Genomic DNA, 21,583 nt, shown 5'->3' with positions numbered 1-21,583 from the left:
TAACCTGGGGCTGGGGGAGGGCAAAGAGCAGGTGCAGTGGAGCCATCTGCTGGATATCCCCTCCCAGTTCCCTGGCCTCTCCCAAGTCCTGGCTTACTCCATCCCTGGCCTCCCTATCAACAAAACTACATTAAAGATTCTCAGATAGGGCTGGCTATAGAGCTCAGTGGTTAAGGTGCTTGTCGCACCAGTATGAAGAGCAGAGTTCAGATCCCTAGAGCCCACATAAACATCTGATGGATGAGGTGGCCCACTTGAAATTTCAACCTTGGAAGGCAGAGGATCCCAGAGTAAGTTAGCTAACAAGACTAGCCATGTGGGTTTAAGTTCTGGGTTTGATTCAAAGACCCTGCTCCAAAGAAGAAGGTGGAAGAGAAATCCAGGATAATGCCAGGTATGATCCCTCAGAGTCTCCACATTCACAAGCGTGTACACCACACATAGTTGTATACACACACAAGCACACATGCACATGCATACACTCACACACACATGCACACACACCCACATATGCCCACACACATACAAACATGCGTATATACACATGGATACAATAGAAACACACAATAAATATAATTTAATTTAATAAAATTAGAAAACAGAGTGGCCAGAGCTAGCATCCCTGGCAAAGGACATCAGACTGGACAACAAAACTCCCAGTGTGTATGACTTTTGAGGCAGTTGTTGAGGGACAAAACTGTAAACACTGCCTCTAGGATGGCTGACCTTTGCTCCAGAAGCTCCTGTGTCAGAGATGCAGAATTTCACCCCTGTCAGAGATGCAGAATTCCATCTGGTCCCAGAGCTACTACCAATCAGCATCTCTAGGTGGGCCCACACAATCCATGTGGTCAGCGCTGGCATAATGGGCTCTCAATAAACACCAGCTAGTTATTGTCATCATTCTTGGTCTATAGACCAGAAACCTGAGACCCACCAAGTGAAGGAATGTGCAGACCACTCCTATCCCTCGAAGAGCTAGTGAGGGCCCCAAAGGGGGGAACTCAAAGCCCAGCCAAGACTCTTCAGTGCAATGTCCCCAGGGAACTTCACTACAATTGACAAGAGGTAATCATGGTTGTCTCACAGATTTGGGTGGCCCTCAAGCAGACCAGGAGGTGGGTATGGGAGCGTGTAAGCCAGGACTAGAACTGTCAAGTCCTCCAATACACCTCTGGTGCCTTCCCTGAAACCCTCAGGAGCCTGGCCTTTCTGTCCTCCATCCTTGAAACAGGGGGAAGAGTTTACAAGGAGAAAACCACAAGGCTCAGGCTCAGGATCCTTGTGCTTAAGGCAAGAGGGTGTCAAAGGGAAGTCGCAAAGGGCATATGCCCCTTCTGCAAGCAAGAGCTCTACCACCTCAGAGTTCTGGAACCCGGAAACACTGAAGCAAAGGGGGACTCAAGGCCATATGGTCATCTGGAAACCTAGAGAACTGATCTACAATGATGTCACTATTCATCTTGTCCTTCCACTTTCTCTTTTCGCTGAAAGACCACTTGTTTCCCCGATCTGTGCATGATCTCTTTGGGTTAATCATCGCTAGTGGCCCAAGCTAGTAGAAAGGATGGGCTGACGGCGCCACCTGCTGGCCATCCTGGGATTGTCCCTTAGGAAGAATCCTTGAGCGGTGGCTAGGGGTGTCTTACACAGCCCACAAGGAGGAACCTGAGGGTCAAGGCACCGGTCAACAGTTGAAACGAGGTCTGTGTCTAGGATTTGAGCCCACAGAGATAGATGCTGAGGCCGTATCCCTGGGAACAACAGATACTTGAATAACGATTCTGCTCTTGTTCTCCATGACTGAGAGAAGAGAATCCAAAAAGCAGTCACGTGTAAGCAGCAGTCCAGGAGGGGACACTTAAAACAGGCCATATACCCGATGGTAATGCCAGAAATGAGCTTTTTGAGTTTGAAGAGAAAAAGTCTTCCAGGGACACAAGCAGCCTTGGGCCTTCAAAGAATCTGCATTTCAAACTGTCATATCTGATTTGGCCAGAAGCTTGTGCCTCTGCATGAGCCGTGACTGTCACCTGGCAGTGCTCAAAGGTACTATCTGGGATTGCCCAACCCAAGCTGAGGAAACCAGGGCATGGGCAGCGGGAGGAATTCCGAACGGGACCTCCGGACTTCCGTAGTCCGTTGGGTGTGGCTATCCTATAAGGTCTACTTCTGCAGTCCCAGAGACACGTGCCTCCTGCCAGAAAGCTGGACCTAAATCAGGCCAAAAGACACATCTGCGAGGCTGAGCTCTTCGGGGTCCCACCCACTAGGTATCCACCACGTGCCTGTCAATATCCGCCACTTTACTGTGCGGCTCTACCCTCCAAGCACAGACCACACCTCTCCCCGCGTAACCCCGCCCATCCGTCATGGCCCCGCCCCGACCTCCGCGGATGTCACGCCTAGGCCCCGCCTTCGCCCTCGTGGTGTTCGCGGCCTGCGCCCCACGACGGAGGCACGTCGAGCGTCACAGGCCCCGCCCACGAGGCGCGCCGGCGCAGTGCGAGCCCTCCGATTCGGGCCATGGCGCGGGCCGGTGCCCCTGAAGTGATCCGGGCGGCGCAGAAGGACGAGTACTACCTGGGAGGCCTGCGGAGCGCGGCGGGTGGAGCGCTGCACAGCCTAGCGGGTGAGCGTTCCGGGCACCCAGACAGGCGGCAGCTCCAAAGCTTGTTTGGACAGCGGGGATCAAAACAGACGTACACACTGCTGAACACATTGCAGGTCTCTGCTTTAAAAGTGTTTCTCAAGCATTTGCCCATTTACTCCCCAAAAGCCCCTACAGGTTGGACCTAAAATTATTACTCTTATAGCTAGACACGTGGGTCTCACAGGCAGAGATTTGGGTTTCAGAGAGCCGAGGTTTGATGCTAAACAGGTCGCCTCTGGCTTATGTTCTTAGCACTACTTAGACTTTCCTGGGGCCCCATGGCTCTAGGACAGTTCCTGACTCAAGACAGTTACAGTTGGGGGTTCTTAGGAGGTGGTCTTCGTCTCGGAGTCATTCAGGTCAACCAGGGCAGCAGAGGAGGCGAAGGGAGTAGTTGTTGAAGGTCGCCCTAGGAGGAACTTGATGTGGACTTTACCTGCCCCACTGCGAGCTGGGGGGAGTGAACTTAAGTGAACCACTTCACCTCTCCAGAGTTAATATTTTTCTTCTCTCAGGTGCAAAGAAATGGCTGGAATGGAGGAAAGAGATCGAGTTGCTCTCGGACATAGCCTACTTTGGCCTCACCACAATTGCAGGTAGCCGTGTTTGGCAGTTCCTTGGCACTGAGGGGCCCACAATCGACCCAGGTCTGTAGGGGATGGTGAAAGCTGCCAGGCAAACTGAGCAGCTCCTGGAAATCACCTTCACTGGTCTCAGGGAAAGAAGATACTGGCCAGACTGGGTACTTGGCCCAGATATTTTCCGGAGGCCTCGTTCAGTAGGGTGGTGTGAGGCATTGCAAGATACCTGTGAGGGACAGAGGCTGCTACAGCCTACGAGCAGGATCATGGTGAGACACATGGAAAGAGCACAAGACACCACAGGTCTGGTCTCAGGAATAGGAAGTCAGGCTTCATCTTCTGCAGGGCAGACTACTAGAAGCTAGCTTCAAGCTGTGGGTAGGCTTGGAGTTTTTTTATCTGACTCCATGTGACAGTGTCAGGTAAGCAGCGGTGTGTATGCCTGATACTTAGGACTGAGCCATCGTCTGGAAGGAAGAAAGCCCCAAGATTGGATCCCGTCTCTTGGACAGGGGTTAGAGGTTCAGCAGAGGAAGGACTGGGGAACAGAATAGAGACTGGAGGGAATAGGAACTGACAGGGGACACAAGGCCTATTCCAGAGTAGCAGTCTGTGACATCATGAAATCACAGCAAGGCCACAGTGGGCTTAACAAGAAGTTGTGCTGGCCTTGGTTAGGTCTCAGGGTGACTGGTGAGGCTGAGGGGACACAGGCCAGCCTAGGAGCTTGTCCCTGGACCCTCATCATTGTGTGTTAATCCTCAGGCTACCAGACCCTTGGAGAGGAGTACGTTGGGATCATCCAAGTGGACCCATCCCAGCAGCGTGTGCCCTCCAGGCTCCGCCGTGGAGTGCTGGTTGCACTACATGCTGTCTTGCCCTACCTGCTAGACAAGGCGCTGCTGCCCCTGGAGCAGGAGCTGCAAGCTGATGGTGATGGTCCCCGGGCTTCACAGAGCAGTCTGCTACCTGGAGGACGCAGCCGATCAGGGGCACGGCGCTGGGTGCGTCACCACGTGGCCACCCTGACTGAACAGCAGAGGAAGGCCCTCCAGCGGGCAGTCTTTATCCTGAGACAGGGCTTTGCCTGCCTCCATCGGCTCCATGTGGCTTGGTTTTATATTCATGGTACCTTCTACCACCTGGCCAAGAGACTATCAGGGATCACTTATGTAAGTAGCCATGCCCAGGGGACTGGTGTACAGGCCGGGAGCCTCTGAGCAGTGTATCTGGGGACCCGTGCTGACATGACCACAGCCAAGTGCTCCACTTCCAAGCTGCGACTGAAACTCTGTACTTGGGAAAGAGCGGGGCTTGTTCAGTTATATTTTCCTAAAAGGCCCAGGGAAGTCCAGTTTCCACAAACTAAAGATGGGACAGCAGACTTGAGCACGTGAGTGGACTTAGGGCCAGCCTCAGCAGTTTCCTCACTATGGGCCTGTGGCTGTGTCCATTTCACTGTTTGAGGACGAGCACCTCTTCCAGAGGGCGTCAAGTGCAGGTTCTAGCCCAGAGTTTGGCCTTCCTCATTCACCTCTGCCAGCAGAGGCCCTTGTTCATCACCATCCAGCAGCTCTGACAAAAAGCGTGAGCACATCACCTCACCACGGCGCTGGCCACCTAACAGTCTGTACTGGATCTTGTTGTTGTCTGGCAGTCCCTGCTTCCTCAACCCTAGCTTCCTACCAAATGCCCTTGTATCCTGTCACACCGAAGACCTCACCTTGGTATCACCTCCATGCCCACCACCCACCTGTCAGGGGACCAGATGCCACCTTCTCCCTCCAGCCAGTTCATACCCCCCCCCATACACACACACACACACACACACACACACACACACACACACGTACTCACTCACTCTCTCTCTCTCTCTCTCACTCTCACTCTCATAGACAGAACCATAGTCTGGCCTCCCCCTGAACTTCACCAGTCACCTTAACTTAAGCACTGACAGATAAAGCAAAACCTGCCCAAGCAGTCATTTAGTATAGCAGACGTGCCTCCCTTCCTAATGGCTGCTCCATGTTGGGGACTGTGTTTGCTGCTGTAGGGCCTGCTGTTTTCCTGTTCCAGCCCAAGGGATGATGTAAGCTGGTGTCTTCATTTCCCTGCCAGTGGGAAGGCAGGAAGTGGAAGACAGCATAGTTTTGTTGTGATGTGCATGGGAGTTCCACCACTAGCTACAGCAGAGGCTAGAACAGCATCCTCGAGGGCCAGAGTGTTCAAGGGAACAGTATCTGCCTGTCCAGGTTCCCTTGCTGTTCTCTACCCTGCTTGTCCTTGGGCTCCTTCCCCTCCTCTGTAGTAGTCCCCAGACAGCTCTAGAATCCTCACCCATTTTCCTGTTCCATCTAGCCTCCTGGTTCTTGTCTGTGCTGCTAATGCCTAAAGGTCACCCTATAGCTAGGGTTCCCAGTCACTACTTAAACCCATTTCCCTGTTGCTTCTTGTTCTCGGGACACCGCCAGCGGCCATGAGGCGGCCTGGCTGAACATAAACTCCAGCAGACAAGAGGCCAGGTCCTAAGAGATCTTGATGGCTAAAGTCACCTGTCTTAACAGCTCCGCACTCGCTGGCTACCTGGAGAGGACCAGAGGGCTCGCACTAGCTACCGACTGCTGGGGCTAGTCTCCCTGTTGCATCTGGCATTGTCCATGGGGCTGCAGTTGTATAGCTTCAGGCAGAAGCAGCGAGCCAGGAAGGAGTGGAGGCTGCACCGCAATCTGTCCCACCGCAGGTGTGCAGGGGCTTGAGGTACTTTGGCATGCCCTGCCCTGACTTTGTGAAAAGTATACTCACCTGTGTACTCACTCCCATAGGAGCTCCCTTGAGGACAGAGCCGTGTGCAGAACCCCACTCTGCACCCTATGCTTGGAGGAACGAAGACACTCCACAGCTACACCTTGTGGCCATCTCTTCTGCTGGGAGTGCATCACCGAGTGGTGCAACACCAAGGTATGCATGCTCGCCTGTGGCCGTGACAGTTATACTGCCCCGACCTCCCAAACCTCTTGAGTTGGGGGTGGAGAGGTGGGCGTCTTGTTGAAAGCTCTGTGAGATAGGAATCATATTTGGGGCTGAAGTTCCCAGCTTTCCCCTCTTGAGACCTGACTGAGGGCAGGTGAATGGCACATGTTGGGTGCACATATCAGGTTACACTTACCGTCTTCATGTCTTCATACATTTAGGATGCGAGTACGTGTGTACATACCAAATTATTCTTGTGCACCAGTGAACCATTTCCAGAAGGACAGGTGCCCAGAGCACACTGCTTCATGTAAGCAGCTGGGCCCTGGTTGGCATGTCTAGCCAGGCAGCTACTTTTACAGCCCTGGCCGGAAGCCTAGCTGCAGGCGAGAAGGAACTTTATGTGGCTATGTGTCCTGGGTTGCAGTACAGAAAACACAAGATTTACACTGCTAAGTCAGCAGTCTGCGTAGTGGGCACTGTGTACCCTGCTTTCTCGTAGATGGCAGAGCAAGTCTCTTCTCTTGAGAGGAAACACTAGGAATCATCTAGAGTTAGACTGTGTGGGAGGCCTACAAGGGAAGGACTAGAGTCGCACACAGCCTGGTATCTTACTGGTGGGGTTGCTGGGAAGACATGGCAGAGGTTCAGTCAAAGAGTAAAGCTCAGGAGAGGCCCTAGCAATCCAAGGTTCAATACTGAGAAAGTGCGGGTGAGCACAGCTATGCATGACTGTCACATGCCTAGCTCCTCTAGGACTCGGGATCCTGGGAGAGGCTGTTTTCTGGTTGTTTACAGCTGTGCATGTATGTAGAACAGGAGGAGATGCACTGGAGATCAGGGCCAGCTACAGTGCACAGCCAATGTGACATATGTACCCTACCCTGCAGACAGAGTGCCCCTTGTGTCGGGAGAAGTTCCCACCCCAGAAGCTGGTCTACCTGAGGCACTACCGCTGACAGCTCCAAGAAGTGGATGGAAGCTCATGGAGGAATCTCCTGTGGCTGCACAGAAATACAAAACCTCCACACTGTCCTTTTGTCACATAAGCTACTACAGTGACCTGGAAAGAGAGGGGTCAGGCACAAGTGGGTAAAATTCAATATGGGGATAGGAGTTTGTTGCATGTAATTTATGGCTTCTTCAGTCTCTGGAAACTCTGGAGATAGTGGGCTCCCCCTCCCTTCCCAAGCCACACAGCTGAGAACCGCTCCAGAAGTTCAGGGTATTTTACTCAGGTCTGTAAAGAGGAGGCCAGCATCAGGCTGTGAGGCAGGGCTCAGGGTAGGCAGGAAGCAAAGCCCAGCACTCTGGGCTCACCAATGTCAGTGCCCTCCTAAAACACCACCACACACCTACCCACGTTGCCAAGCCCTTAAGAAATGAAGGTCTGGGCTGGAGAGACAGCTTAGAGGCTAAGAGCACTGGATGTTCTTCCAGAGGTCCTGAGTTCGATTCCCAGCAACCACGTGGTGGCTCACAACCATCTATACTGGAATCTAATGCCCTTTCTGGCGTGCAGGCAGAACACTATAATACATAATAAATAAATCTTAAAAATAGAAAATGAAGGTCTTCATCTTCTCTAGTGGATAGGAAGGGGTCTCCCTGAGTTGCAGATTTTTTAAGACTGTATTAGGTTGCACACATGTCACTGCACATGTATGGAGATCAGGGAACAACTTGCAGTAGTCAGTTCTTTGTATCATGTATTTCAGGGATCAAATTCCGGTCGGGCTGAGTAGCAAGCAAGCAACTTTACTTGTTGAATGTCTCACCAACCCAGCAGAGTTGGCTTGAGTGAGTTTTTTCCTATAAACCAATTTCCGTGCACCCCAAGATAGCTGTTCTCTGAAGTTAAGTGAGCCATGTTGGCTTGGAGGCCAGATAAAGCAAGTGACCTGCCTACCCAATGTCACTGCCAAATCCAGCTCCCTCATGGCTCGTCCCTAGCTTGTTTCTGGCCTCCATTTGACATTTCCAAGCTTTTAAAATGAATTCAAGTCAGCGACAGCCTGGCATATCTTTAAGTGACTAATTCCACAGAAAAAGTACATTAAGAACAGAAGCTCTAGCTGGATGATGGTGGCACACACCTTTGGTCTCAGCACTTAGGAGGCAGAAAAAGCAGGCAGATTTTTGAGCTGAGGTCAGCCTGGCCTACAGCGTAAGTCCCAGCATAGTCAGGGTCACACAGAGAAACCCTGTCTTAAAAACTAAAAACAACAAACACAAAAAACCTCAGGAGATGTGGATCTAGATTTCATAAAACAGTGTGAAGACAACGTGATAGAGCCTTTGGTCTGTAAGCAGTGAGTAGGGCTGAAGCCACCATCCTCCTTGTGAAGGTCCCCTTACTGAGAGCAGGACCTATTGCTCTAGGTGGGGCAGGGGACCAGGACTGACAAAAAGTAGCTTCAGGAAGCCTATAAGAAGAAGTCTGTGGGAACCTGGAACATAGCTACAAATATGTGCAGTACCCTGACTGCTCTGCTGCTCTGGCCAGGTAGAACTAACTTTCTTTCCAACACACCAGAGTCTAGTCAGTGATGAGGAAAACAGTGTGGGAAATGTAAACAAAAACGTCTAGGCTTTGAGCCCCAAGTTCCCACATGGTTAAAAAAAAACAAACTTAACTTAGAACATTAGAAAATAACAGGTTAGGTGTACAAAATGTGACATCTAAAAGGACTATCAGAGTGTCCACAAAGGAAGCCCGGGCAGCTGACTTACTCAGTATCTAACACCACTGGATGGACGGACGGACGGACGGACGGACGGACGGATGAGAAACACCTCTCTGTGGGGTCTGAATAGGTCACAGCCTGGGACTGAAGAGCCTGCTGGTACCTGACAGCCTGTCCCTCCTGTCCCTGTGGTGTCTGCTGTCCTCGTGCTAACTGGCCCAGCGGTTGGTTCCCTTGCAGTAGCTGTGGCAGGCTGTGCGTCAGGGAAGTGACTCGTGGTGTAGACGAAGGCCGTACAAGCAAGGGACACTTTCTTTAATAAAGTTGGGATTTAAAAGTCGCTTAGTAAAATGTTTAAAGAGTAATTATTTTTATCACATCAAAAAGTTTGACACGTGGTAGGTTCTGTTTTCCCCATAGAAAGTAGAAGGCCAAGCGATGAACCCCAGACTTGGTGTGCTCTGGCCCGTTCTGTTTCCTTAAAGAGCTTGTTGCATGAAAACAAGTTTAAATTAATCAAAAGCAAAATGTTATGTATCAAAGGAAAGTGTCAAAATAGTCTCAAACAATTAAAATATAATATATATTTATAATTCCAGGCCCTCAAAAGCAATCATGGTAGTTAAGAACAGAGTTTTGAGTCATTACGATCGAGGCCAATTTGAGAAACATCTCTAGTGAGATGAGATTCAGACACTGGCATGAGAACCCCACAGAGCTCTGTGAAATCACCCTCAAAGCGGTACATTCTTTTTCACAGCAGGAAGCAGGCTGGCTTGTCCCTCTGGCACAGAGGAGTGGCCTCAGCGGGGTCAGGAAGGCAGCTCTCCGGGGCCGCACTCCCGTCCTCCCTCCGGCTCGCTTGGGCTGCCACCCACCTGGCCTCCCGAGCCTATGGTTCACTACAATCTGTCCATTTCAAACACATGAACATCACTGAAAAAGAAATCAATGCAATTTGGTTTAAATGCCAGTTTCTTCAAGAACCTGATATTTCAGATACAAATCATTGAGGCTCCTCTTAAAAAGAAAATTCAACTTCCTCATAATCAACTACTTTATGTGAAGAAAAAGGCATTGTTACAATGGCTCAAAACCGTTCTTGAGTCCGTGTGAGAGTCAGTCCAGCTTCTAACTAGCAAATGTCTTGCCCACGTCCTCCTTCCCTTTGTATCTCCTCTTCCCGTGTGTGAATGGTATGTACCGGTATTTAATCATGTGCTGGGAAAACAAACACACAAACAAACTTGAGTTATTTCAAAACAGTTTCCTGCTTAACCCTTTTCCCTAGGCCTGAATAGCCAAAGGTACCCCTCCATTATTTCTGTCTAGCCCAATTGAAATCAAGAAGCCAACAGTGTGGTTGGCACATTCTAACCCACTAGAGGCCTGTCTGAAATCCCAACACTAGGGAAGCATTTCATGAGCCTCCGTGAGCAAAGCTGGGGAGAGTACAGAAGGGGCACAGCTACATCACCAATGTGGGGGTGTGCCTTATGTTCTAGCAGGGCTACCACAGGCTACCACGCTATGAGCTAAAAGGAGCCACTGAAGCACTGCAGGCCCAAGCCCACCTGACCCTATGCAGGCCTTTCCTATTCAGCTTCCAGCAACCTTCAGGAAGGTTCTGTTCTCACAGAGGGCTTGCAGTCTGGGACTCATGGCCAGAAGCCAAGCACCGGTCAGTCATCACACACAGAGGGCGATACTAACACTCAAACTCAATGCCAGCACGCTTTTCCAGGGACCCTGCAGCCTTGGGCTGGTCACCTCGCACAGCAGCGCTGTGTCTTTACCTTTATTTGCCTCTTCATCGTGATACAGAAAAGCATGATGAAGTACATCACCAGGATCGGCCAGAACACCGGGACGTTGAAAGCCTCGAAGAAGGTACAGATCATGGCCACAAGAATGCCTTTTGTAGCTGCATGCCTTAAAGCAAAGGGAAACATTAGTGTGATCTCCGGGCAGCACCAGACAACTGTCAAACCTCTCTGGCCTTTACCACCACCAGAGAGAGACGACATAGAGTAGTGCAGTGTGCAGTCAGTCTGTGTACACTACACTGAAGCACAACCAAGTCCCCTCAGTCTTTCGAAAACTAAGTCTTCTTAAGCTTACACACAGTATAAGACACCTCAGCTAAAGCCAAACGCACCTCAAGTGTGCTGCCTGGAACTGCTATCCTGAGCAGTAGCCTAGGCCCTGGTGCCGACTCTGGAAGACTGAGTGCAAGGGAGTGCCTCCCACCCCAGCACACGGCCTGCCACCACCACCCTGCTGGTTAGGTTCTGTGCTACTGAAACCCCACAAGCTCTTCTTTTACTACAGAACAAAGTCTAGGTTCCTTGGGGGCTTCTACCTACCTTCTGCTTCCTCTCCTAGATCATATCCCACACTCTTAACACTTTGTGTCCCACACACAGCTCCAGAGCTGCTGAGTTAAAACACTCACAGAACCCAGTTTGTTCATTCAATGTATTAAGCCAACAAAGACTTTGGCTCCTTTGGGCTCTGGGGGAACATTTGGTCCAAAAGACAGGCCAGGAGGCCACAGCTTCAACCTTTTGACAGAAGGTCCTCGGAGGAGCTACACTACACTGCACCTACCTGTGTTCTCACCCCTCTCTCCCTAGTCTCCGCACTGCCAGGATGTCTGCTCTGTGGAAGTGCAGGGTGGCCTTGAACCAAAGCAGTGCCCACAGTAGGCACAGGGCCCAGAAAACAGCTATTAGAACCCTTCATTCTAGAACCAGCCTGATCTGCTACCCAAGACAGAGCATTGTGAAGTGGTGCTATCCCTTGGAAAGCCCTGTTACACACCCCATGGCTGTCCAGCCCAAATGTAACCTTTTAGATTAATGCACACCACATGCAAATAAAGCACAACAAAATTCCCATTTTGTTAAGAAACCAGTAACTAGGACAAAAACTGGTCTGCATCTTCCACAAAAGCCTTGAAGAAATAATAGCAAAGAAAGGACTTCCACTGTGGAGACAAGAGGAAGAGCAGTGGCAACAATGCTGCACTTCCTTCAAAACACCTTTAATAGGACCTTTTTTTTATTTTTATTTTTTTTATTTTCGAGACAGGGTTTCTCTGTGTAGCCCTGGCTGTCCTGGAACTCACACTGTAGACCAGGCTGGCCTTGAATTCAGAAATCCGCCTGCCTCTGCCTCTCAAGTGCTGGGAGGATTAAATGTGTGGCCACCACTGCCTGGCTTAAATGGGACTTTTACTGTTCAAACACAAAGTAGTCAGTATCCGTGGTGGATGTGCCAAGCACTTGACCTGACTATTACATGACTATTAGCTAGTGTATGTTTACTGAAATGGTACCACATTCCCTACATGTGGACAATTACAACATTTGCAAAAGTAAGACATAGACACATACACACACATATTTTATTATTCGATAAAAAAAATTAACTCACCAAAATTTGAATTCTGGAAGCCTTCGAATGAAGGGCCGAAACTCCTCATTTTGTTTGGTTGGTAACGAAGGGCCGTCATCTGAAAAGTAGAACACGACTGGAGATGAAGCATCTGCCTCTCTTACCTTTGGATTTCTGCCCCCACTTAGAAATCTTCCCTAAATGCTTCTGAACTAGTATGCCTCACACATGGCAACAGATGTCATTCAACGAAAGTGTGGGGTCCACAGTCAACTGACAGAGTATAACTTACAAAGTAATTTGCTGCTTTAGAAAACTCAGGTGAGACTTTTTTTTTTCCTTATTTATTTATTTATTTGGGTTTTTTTTTTGTTTTTTTTTGTTTTTGTTTTTGTTTTTTTTTTTTGAGACAGGGTTTCTCTGTGTAGCCCTGGCTGTCCTGGAACTCACTCTGTAGACCAGGCTGGCCTCAAACTCAGAAATCTACCTGCCTCTACCTCCCAAGTGCTGGGATTAAAGGCGTGCGCCACCACGCCCGGCTTTTTTTTTTTCCTTTTTTAAAAGACTTTTTTTTTTATGTGAGTGCTCTATCTGCATGTACAATTTCCTGTCAGAAAAGGGCATCAGATCCCATTACAGGTGGCTTGAGCCACCATGTGGTTGCTGGGAATTGAATTCAAGACCTCTGGAAGAGCAACAAGTGTTCTTAACCGCTGAGCCATCTCTCCAGGCCCGAGAATTTTATTTATTTATTTATTTATTTTTTAAATAAAAGACATATGCACTTTTAAAAGACATTAACAAAAGATTTTGTGGCTGGAGCACTGGTTACTCTCTTCCAGAGCACCCAGGTTCAATTCCCAGCATCTACACAGCAGCTCTGTAATACCTGTTCCAGAGGATCCTATACCCTCATACAGACAGACATGTAGTCAAAACACTAATGTACATGAAATAATAATTAAAAAACTCAATTTCACACAGATTTTTCATTTGTTGTACTATATGGTTATGTAAATAAGGACAAACTAACGTTTACCTAAAACAGGAAATAGATAATGTAGGCCATATTATACTATAATACTGCACTTGAGAGGCAGAAGCAGGGTGAGTTTATGGCCAGTATGGAATACACAGAAATCCATTATCACAATTAAGCACAAGGTGGCAATGAAATGCCACGGCAGATCAAGACACCTGCTGCCAAGCCAGACAATCTGAGCTTAATCCCTGGAACCCATATAATAGGAGAGACCCAAGACAGGACACAGGGGCAGGCGGATCTCTGAGTCTGAGGCCAGCCTGGTCTACAGAGTGAGTTTCAGGATAGCCAGAGCTACACAGAGAAACCCTGTCTCAACAACAACAACAAAAACCCAAACCCAAGAACATTTCAACTCAGAAACCAGGGCACACCCAACGCCTGAGCTGATACTAACTCCAGGCAACAAGAGTCCTCCTGGTCTGAGCTGTATCTCTACTGTTTACTGCTTCTGTACTTTTCTGGTCACATGAGAGTACCTAACAGTGAATCCTGAGGCAGGGAGCAGCGGAGCAGACCCCGTACCCCACTCATTCTCTCTCTCATGTGACTCTGCATGTGTTGCTTACGCCCAGGGCTTTACTTTCCTCCTGAGCCAAGTGGAGATAAAGAACGACCCTTCCCACCGCTGCACAGGGTTTAGCGAGTAATCCTGATCAGACATCACAATTACAAATAAATACCATAAGCCCAGGTCCAAGTGTTCTCAGGACCAAGGACTATCCCAAGGATGATGTAGAGGCAGTCACAGAGTACTCTGACAGCACCCAATGGCCCTGCTGTACCTGAGTCTTCCATCAAGGAAGGATCCACTTTGGGAGAAAGGAACGCTATGAAAAGGTTTAGGTGGTAAATTCCCAAGGCGTAGGTCACGATGTACCAACCCTGGAAGAGAAGGGAAGGCATCATACATGAGCAGCCCAGCCAGCTGGAACCAACTCACTGAGCCCATACCCATGAAGCCCTGTTGGACCACAAACATGGTTTCTTCAAGGTGAGGGGATAAACAACAACTGCTCCACAGTAACCATTTACCTTAATTTACCTTATGAGTCTGACAAGACCATGACATCCTAGGGCCCAGGCAACAAACGTCCTTAAGGGTCTAGCCAAATGAGCGTGACAGTCAGCCATAGTCCCTACTAGGACTGGCTGCAGCAGAAAAGAAAGCTCTCAACAGGCACACTGCTCTGCCCACAGGGCTAATGTGAGATGGATGCTCACATGAAGTCTACAACAGAATGTCAGCTATTGCTGTACACATGGCAGCTGGCAGTCCTCTGTAGACAACCGCACAATACAAACACTTCACTCGGAACTGTAACCTCACATGAGAGATCTAGAACCTGAACCAGGAAATCAAGAGAAAAGGGTTTTCTGTCTTTTTTTTTTTTCTTTTCTTTGTTTTGTTCTTGAGACAGGATCTCTCTGCGTAGCTCTGACTGTCCTGGAACTCACTCTGTACACCAGGTTAGCCTTGAACTCAGAGATCCACCTGCCCCTGCCTCTGCCTCCCTAATGCTGAGACTAAAGGCACATGCCACCACTGCACCCTACCTCTTCCCATCCCATCTCATCCCTGGCAAAAATCTAAAGTTTTCAAAGCCAACTTTCCAGAGAAGACAAAGAACTGGGAATCCCTGTAGTCCGGTCCTTAAAGGCCTGTATTTCTCATATAAAGGATACCTTTCTGCCTAAAAATTTTTCAAGTCAGACAACTAGAAACTAGATATAAAAGTCAATTTTATGCACATATGCTATCATGTTGCAAAGCCAAGCCTTGAGGAATGCCAAGTCAGGCACAAACCTGATTCAAAGCAGAATACAACCGTCCTGTGTGCTTTGCTCCACCCCCACCCCAAGGCTGCCCATCCAGTCTTTCCACTAGTGAATCGACCAAGTGTCAATGAACTCAACACTAACTTCAGACATGCAGTACAGATCAAATCCTTCAAGCATAAACTAGAGAGTAGCCTACCACCATCATGCTAAACCAGCACTGTGTCTACTCCTAGGAATAAATTCATAAATGAAAACCATAAAGAACAAGTGTCTACATTTATTTAAGAATTTCACAGTAGTGAATTCATCAATAAATACAGTAAATCAATGTGTTGTCTCATGTCCTACTGTCCTCCTAAATACTGGATGGATGGATGGATGGCCAGACTTTAAATGTGGAAATACCTTTCATGAATGCAGAGAAAATGCGCCAGCGGAAATCTTTAAGCTGCCTTCCTCTGCACTAACGGACATTGAAAAGCCTCCAACCCAGGTGTGCAAGGAATTCTTGGAAACCAAGTGTCTAACTAGGGAGCAACACGCTCCAAACAAAAACCTGAGTAGAAGCCACCTGTCAAAGGTGTCCACAGACAGCCTAGGGATCTGAAGCACTGCCTTAACCCACCCATCTCTCACCCTCCTAAACGTTTCGTCCTCATTCCCCTCTTTAGCCACACAGAAGTAGCTTAGACCCAGGTGAGTGCACAAGTCACTCCTGCACCTTAAGTCTGTAACACTCCATTCAAGAATGCAGAGATCAGCTTGTGACCCCAGAGTCACACAAGGTCTGAGGGAAACCACAGGGTCTGTTGTCCAAAAGACTAGCCTGGGCACACTGGGAACTCTAGGTAAGGAACATGATAAAGTCAGGACAAACTGTTGCCAAGCCTCTTGGAACAGGTGGTCACACACCTGAACGTAGTGATTATAGACCACACCCTCTAAGAGACACCCCAGCTGACAGCACAATATGAAGACAGCTGAGACCACACTTACTTGTAACAGGTAAACTCTAATCATGTACACAAAACTCAGGCCCAGTGTCACGACCCACCGGACGGCTGTGTAGGGGGTAGACTTGTCCAGCCAGGACTGATAAATCTGTAAGGCAGAATAAAAGGCATACATCAACTCATAACTCTCATGTAACATAAAGTGCACTTTCTGAAATAGCTGGGCTTCAATTTTAAAGAGATACGTAAAACATCAAGAGGTTATAATACACACACACACACACACATATATAATGTATATTGTATATACACTGGCTTGAAACACTGACTACAATTAATCCAAGATTTATCTGCAATAATTCCTGAAACAGATCCAATTCTTAAGCAAAAGCTTCATACAATGATCAGGCATAAAAGACTATGCTACAGCATTAACCAGAAGCATCATTTATAGGGAAGATCAACTTCACCCAAAGGGAGGACATAGGCTACAGAGGAGCAAGTCCACACCTTAAACCCACTGTCGCACGCTGCAACACGCACACTGTCACCCATACTGTGACTCACATACTGTAACCCGCATATTGTAACTCATGCTGCAACACGCATACTCTAACATGCATACTGTGGCACATATACTGTAGCACACACACTGTGACCCACATATTGTAACATTCATGCTGTAACCCATGCTGTAATCCGCATACAGTACACATACTGTATCCTATGCTATAACACACATGGGTCAAATCCTACCCAAAACCTATTTTCCCAAGGGGTCTCTCTGAGACCCAGATGTGGCTCTTAAGACTCCAGGACCTTGTACTTGCCCAGCAGGCCCACACTGTCCTTACCTGCCTTCACTGGTAAGTGGCTGGTCACAGCTTGACTGCTGGCAGCCAAACCGTGCATTTACACATACCAAAGCAGCTACAGTCATTACTATGGAAACTCTTGGGTTTTCTATAAACATGCATTTCATGTACACATAGATACATTTTACATCTTAATTCTGAGATATAACTTTAAGTTTTAATTACAAGCATTTTTAAATATTCATAATTATGTAAAGTGTACCTACCCACCAAGCGGTTTCAATAATTATCAACAGATTGCCGTATGGTATTTTCTTAAAAGAGTGGCAAGTTTTTAACTGAACCATAGTATCAATCAGACTTGTAGACAGTGAGTGTACGAGACAGCCTCAAACACAGCCATACATCGTGACCTACATCTACCTGGGCCAGCATGAAAGGCTCACTCCCAGGGAACAACACCCAACAGACACATGAGAGCAAAGGAAGGCTGAGGTTTGCCAGAATGCGGGTGGCAGGCTGAGGGAAGGGTGGAAGGAGAAGATCAAGGACGACTGTCATCATCTACACCACTGAGATATAAGGATTTTAGTATTTTTAAAGGAGGAGGAGGAGAAGGAAGAACAGAAGCAGCAGCAACAAAACAGAGACAGTAACAGGATGTCCCCACTGTCCAGACCCCTCTACCTAACCTTTTTTGGGAACATGTGAACAGGCACTCATGGCAAAGAAAGGAGCCAAACCCTGAAAGCAAAGGCTTCTGCCTAGGGCAAGCTGGAGGTTAGCTTCTCTTTGTGAGACAGCAAACTCACCCTTCAAGAGAGTCTGTCAGGAGTCACAGCTTCCCTTCCAAATATTTCTACTAATGATCTACAAATCTACTTACCTGTCCAAGCCGTGAGAAAAATCTGTACACCACTGAGGGCTTCCCATGGACAGAGTCTCCAACACTGTCTCCTTCAGACATTCTGTAACTGAGATAAACACAAAATACTTTTAAAATAAATAAAAAGTATTCAGGGATATGAAAATGTTCCCCTCTACTGACAGTCTTGTCAAGAACTTTTTAAGACTTGACATTTCATCCAAAGCATTTCTTTAGGTTTTCACCAAACACACAGTCTTCTCCATGTTCTGCCCTGGACCTATACTCCCAGGGCCAGGTCCTCTCCCAATCAACAGGACTAGCAAGCAGTCCATCTATCCGTGTCCCTGTTTCTTATCTGGCAACTGAAGGCAACCCTATCTGCCTCTGGCCATTTCAAATGCTGCTGGGATCCCAGGCAGAATTCATTGTAAAACCCAGACAGCCAAGAAAACCATCACTACCATTGATTTCACAGAGGACAGACCTCCAGCAGCCCTAGGCCTAGGCAGGCCCAGCTTGATATCCAGCTCTTCAGATACAGACTCAGGGAAACGGCTAAGTGATGGGGCCTCTGTCATCAGTCCTGCTTGAAAAGCAGGAGGAAAAATCTTGTGCTCCTGGTCCTCTCAAATCTATGAGTAGCACCTGTCTCAGGTTCCTCTGCTACCTACAGGGTGAAGAGGAGAAACAAGCTGTAGCTCAAGTATGACTTAAATCTACCTGTGCTGAGCAGCTGAGAGGCCTTCAATACCCTCTCTAGCTTCAGTCAGCCTCAGGTTCACCGTGTACAAAATGATGCCCTTCTAAAGACTGGACACACAGGAAGACTTCAATCTGCAGCCAAGTCCTGAGCTTGGTCTTAATGCTCCCAAAGTAGGTAAGAAACCAGGCTCACAAATGCTACGGTAGGGCAGCAGGACGAGAAGTCTAACACTTCCAGCCTATCCTATGTCAACCCTGCGGGAGTCCTTTGGAACCAGATGTCAGAGGCCACATAATGTGACAGCCTTCTCAGCAGCCCCACAGGCCACAGTCTCAAGTCTGCAGTAAGAGTTGTGAGTGTGCTGCCACTTCCCGAACCCGAGTTCAGTGCTCAGAGCTGCCCAGGAGACTGAGAACGCCCTTTGGTCTCAGGTGTGTGCAGAAATGAAATGCACACAATGTAACTGAAGGACCTAGTTGTGGTTCTCCCTTTCTGGGGATTCCACATTTAAATAGAGGCCACACTAGAAAGTACTACCTAGAATGGCCATTCCATGTAAGCCAAAGCCCAGCTTATAGAAAGCTGTGTTAGTCATATTCTTCACCCTATAGTATACGAAAATGTTCCCTTACAGTGTTTACCCCGAAAACACTTTTGCTTAAACTGAGACAAGAGTAATATTAAAAAGAAAACACTAGGTCTGGTGGCGCACACCTTTAATCCCAGTTTAGGAGGCAGAGGCGGGTGAGCTGAGGTCATTTTAAAGAAAAAAAGACAGAGCTACTCCTTAGTGAGCTGAGGTCATTTTAAAGGAAAAAAAAGACAGAACTACTCCTTTAAAATGTGTACTCTAAACTGAGCTAACTACTTAAAATTCTGGTTCAGATGATGTGTAGAAAACCTACCAAAAACACATTAGTCAAGTTTTGATTATCAGACAAACATTGCTCTACATCTTGATTAAACTCACTGCCAATAACAACCTGAGAGAGGTGGCACAGCGAGATTAAGAATGTGAACTTTGGAGTCCCACTGCCTGCTTCAAATCCCAGCACTGCACTTCCTAGAGGTGCGACCTGGGACAGCTACTGAAGAATGCCTTGGGCTTGGACCTGGAAAATGGGATGAGCACTTCACTGCCTCCTCAAAGGGTTCTTATGAGGATCTCCTGGCAGCCTGTGGTGAAGCAAGTGCCAGCCTTCAGTGTTTCAGACTTGTTCCTGGATTAGGGCAGCCCTCATACCAGCTGTTCTAGCTGCAATCCTCTTCTCTTCTCTCCACTCAGACTAAAGGTCAGGGAGGCCCTCCATGCTGTCCAAAATGACCACCATTTCCATGTCACATCACTGATACTACTTCCTGCAGCAACTGTTTTCCAATCCCTTTCTAGTAATCTCTCAATTTCCTCTGACCAGATTGCAAGCTCCTTCTTGAGGGATCTGGTTTGGTTTTAGGATGGGCCTGACAACCTACAAGTGCTTGTCACATACCTACTGAAACTGCTCTATGTTCTGTCACAAAAAAAAAAAAAAAAGCAAGATAACTGTCCTAAGGGGGACACACACAGAACATTCTCCACTTCTTCTGGAGCCCATCATTTGGCTAGTTTCTGCAATCCATCACTCCTAAATTAGGAAACAGCAGAGAGGAGAAAGCTCTCTGCACGGCATCTGAGGGTCACTGCCCTTGGCCAAGGAATAGCACCTGCATGCTTCAAGAGCTGTCCCTTTCTGACCCTTCCAGACCCTGCCCCTCTGAGTCCTTCCCTCTCTGGGCCCCTCCCACCTTTGGGTTGGGGGTGGGGATGATCATCTTGGATCGTCCCCAGCCCTTTCTTAACATTCTACTTCCACCCCAACCAGTTCCCCAACACACATTCTGGATCTAAGGGACAGAGTATGAGTTTACTGATGCTCTTTTGCGCACTTATGAGGGAATTCCACATATTTTGAGTTTAAAAAACTCACGTTTAAAAAAAACAGTTCCAAGACATATAACTAGTCTCTAGTCTTTCCCCCACCGCCCCCCAGACAGGGTTCCTCCATGTAGTAGACCTGACTGTCCTGGAACTCACTCTGTAGACCAGCCTGGCCTCAAACTCACAGCCTCTGCCTCACGTAAAGGCGTGCACCACCACCACCTCCTGGATAGTATCTATTATTAAGAATCAAGAAAGAAAAGCCGGGCTGGTGAGATGGCTCAGCGGTTAAGAGCACTGACTGCTCTTCTAGAGGTCATGAGTTCAAATCCCAGCAACCACATGGTGGCTCACAACCCTCTGCAATGAGATCTGATGCCCTCATATGGGTGTCTGGAGACAGCTACAGTGTACTCACATATAATAAATAAATAAATAAATAATCTAAAAAAATAGTTAAAAAAAAGAAAGAAAGAAAGAAAAGCCACTGGGGGTTCTCAATGTGAAGGGTAGGTAGCCCTCTTGCACTGATACCCTGCTAAGACAGACAATGTAGTCTTATGTGCACGACGCTTGGAGGTACAGCCTGGAAGGCTGAGGATTTTACTGCCTTAATGTCACCATATAATCTAGAACCATTTAACCAGCACCCCTTCAATCCGTTCAGTAATGTCTTCGCACTCAAGCTTAATTTCTACACGTGTGCCCCGAAACCGAAGACGGTAGTGGGATAGCAAGAGGACACCTAACACATGCCACCCGGATCTGTGAGGGCAACAACAGGCCACCTTCTTCCAAAGCCACGACCGGGGAGAGGGGGGCGAGCGAGCCGCGGCCGGGACGGGCAGCGCTCAGCAATCCTCTCGCGTACCCCTCTCGGAGATCGGCCGGCCCCTGGCAACCCCTCGCCAGTCTCAAAAGCGCTGCCTGGCCCCGCCCGCCCGCCCGCGGCCTTGACAGTCCATAAGAAGGCAGCGGTATGCCTCCCGGCCAGGTCCGCGCCACCAGCCCACCCCCAGCACCTCGCAGCTCCGGTGCAGCCGAGCCGCGGTCTCCCTCACGGCTGCGGAAGGAGGATGGCGGGCAGGGCGGCCCCCAGAGCTCGGCTCCGGATCCGGGAAGCTGCACAGGCACTTCCGTTCCGTCCCGCGGCGCCGCCTCCAGCCGCCAAGATGGCCGCGGGGCGGGGCCCAAGCTCCAACCATTTCCGCT

The 21,583-nt window shown here is 48.6% G+C and overlaps 2 protein-coding genes across 3 annotated transcripts; one reads left to right on the top strand and one right to left on the bottom strand.

The window, feature by feature from the left end:
- Positions 1-2,445: 2,445 nt before the first annotated feature.
- On the top strand, positions 2,446-9,231 carry Pex10 (peroxisomal biogenesis factor 10). The gene is made up of 6 exons (XM_028757901.1): positions 2,446-2,632; positions 3,169-3,249; positions 4,000-4,406; positions 5,799-5,974; positions 6,057-6,192; positions 7,095-9,231. Exons 1-6 carry the CDS (start codon positions 2,527-2,529, stop codon positions 7,161-7,163), a joined length of 975 nt encoding a protein of 324 aa, XP_028613734.1. The 5' UTR covers positions 2,446-2,526; the 3' UTR covers positions 7,164-9,231.
- Positions 9,186-21,545, bottom strand: Rer1 (retention in endoplasmic reticulum sorting receptor 1). Of its 2 annotated transcripts, none has more exons than XM_028757902.1 (7): positions 21,394-21,545; positions 17,769-17,856; positions 16,111-16,215; positions 14,118-14,217; positions 12,330-12,408; positions 10,688-10,823; positions 9,186-10,112 (listed from the first exon to the last, which is right to left on the bottom strand). In XM_028757902.1, the coding sequence occupies exons 2-7, from the start codon at positions 17,847-17,849 to the stop codon at positions 10,023-10,025; spliced, it is 591 nt and encodes a 196-aa protein (XP_028613735.1). In that variant the 5' UTR covers positions 17,850-17,856; positions 21,394-21,545; the 3' UTR covers positions 9,186-10,022. The 2 variants fall into 2 exon arrangements, with proteins under 2 accessions (XP_028613735.1, XP_028613737.1); XM_028757904.1 differs by lacking the exon at positions 21,394-21,545 and adding an exon at positions 18,235-18,257.
- Positions 21,546-21,583: the final 38 nt, after the last annotated feature.

This window comes from Grammomys surdaster, unplaced genomic scaffold (genome assembly GCF_004785775.1).
Source record: "Grammomys surdaster isolate TR1022 unplaced genomic scaffold, NIH_TR_1.0 126185, whole genome shotgun sequence".
In the NCBI taxonomy this organism is placed as follows: Eukaryota; Metazoa; Chordata; class Mammalia; order Rodentia; family Muridae; genus Grammomys; species Grammomys surdaster.
Note: the sequence above shows the minus strand (reverse complement) of the source record. Positions and strands in the feature narration are given on the sequence as shown.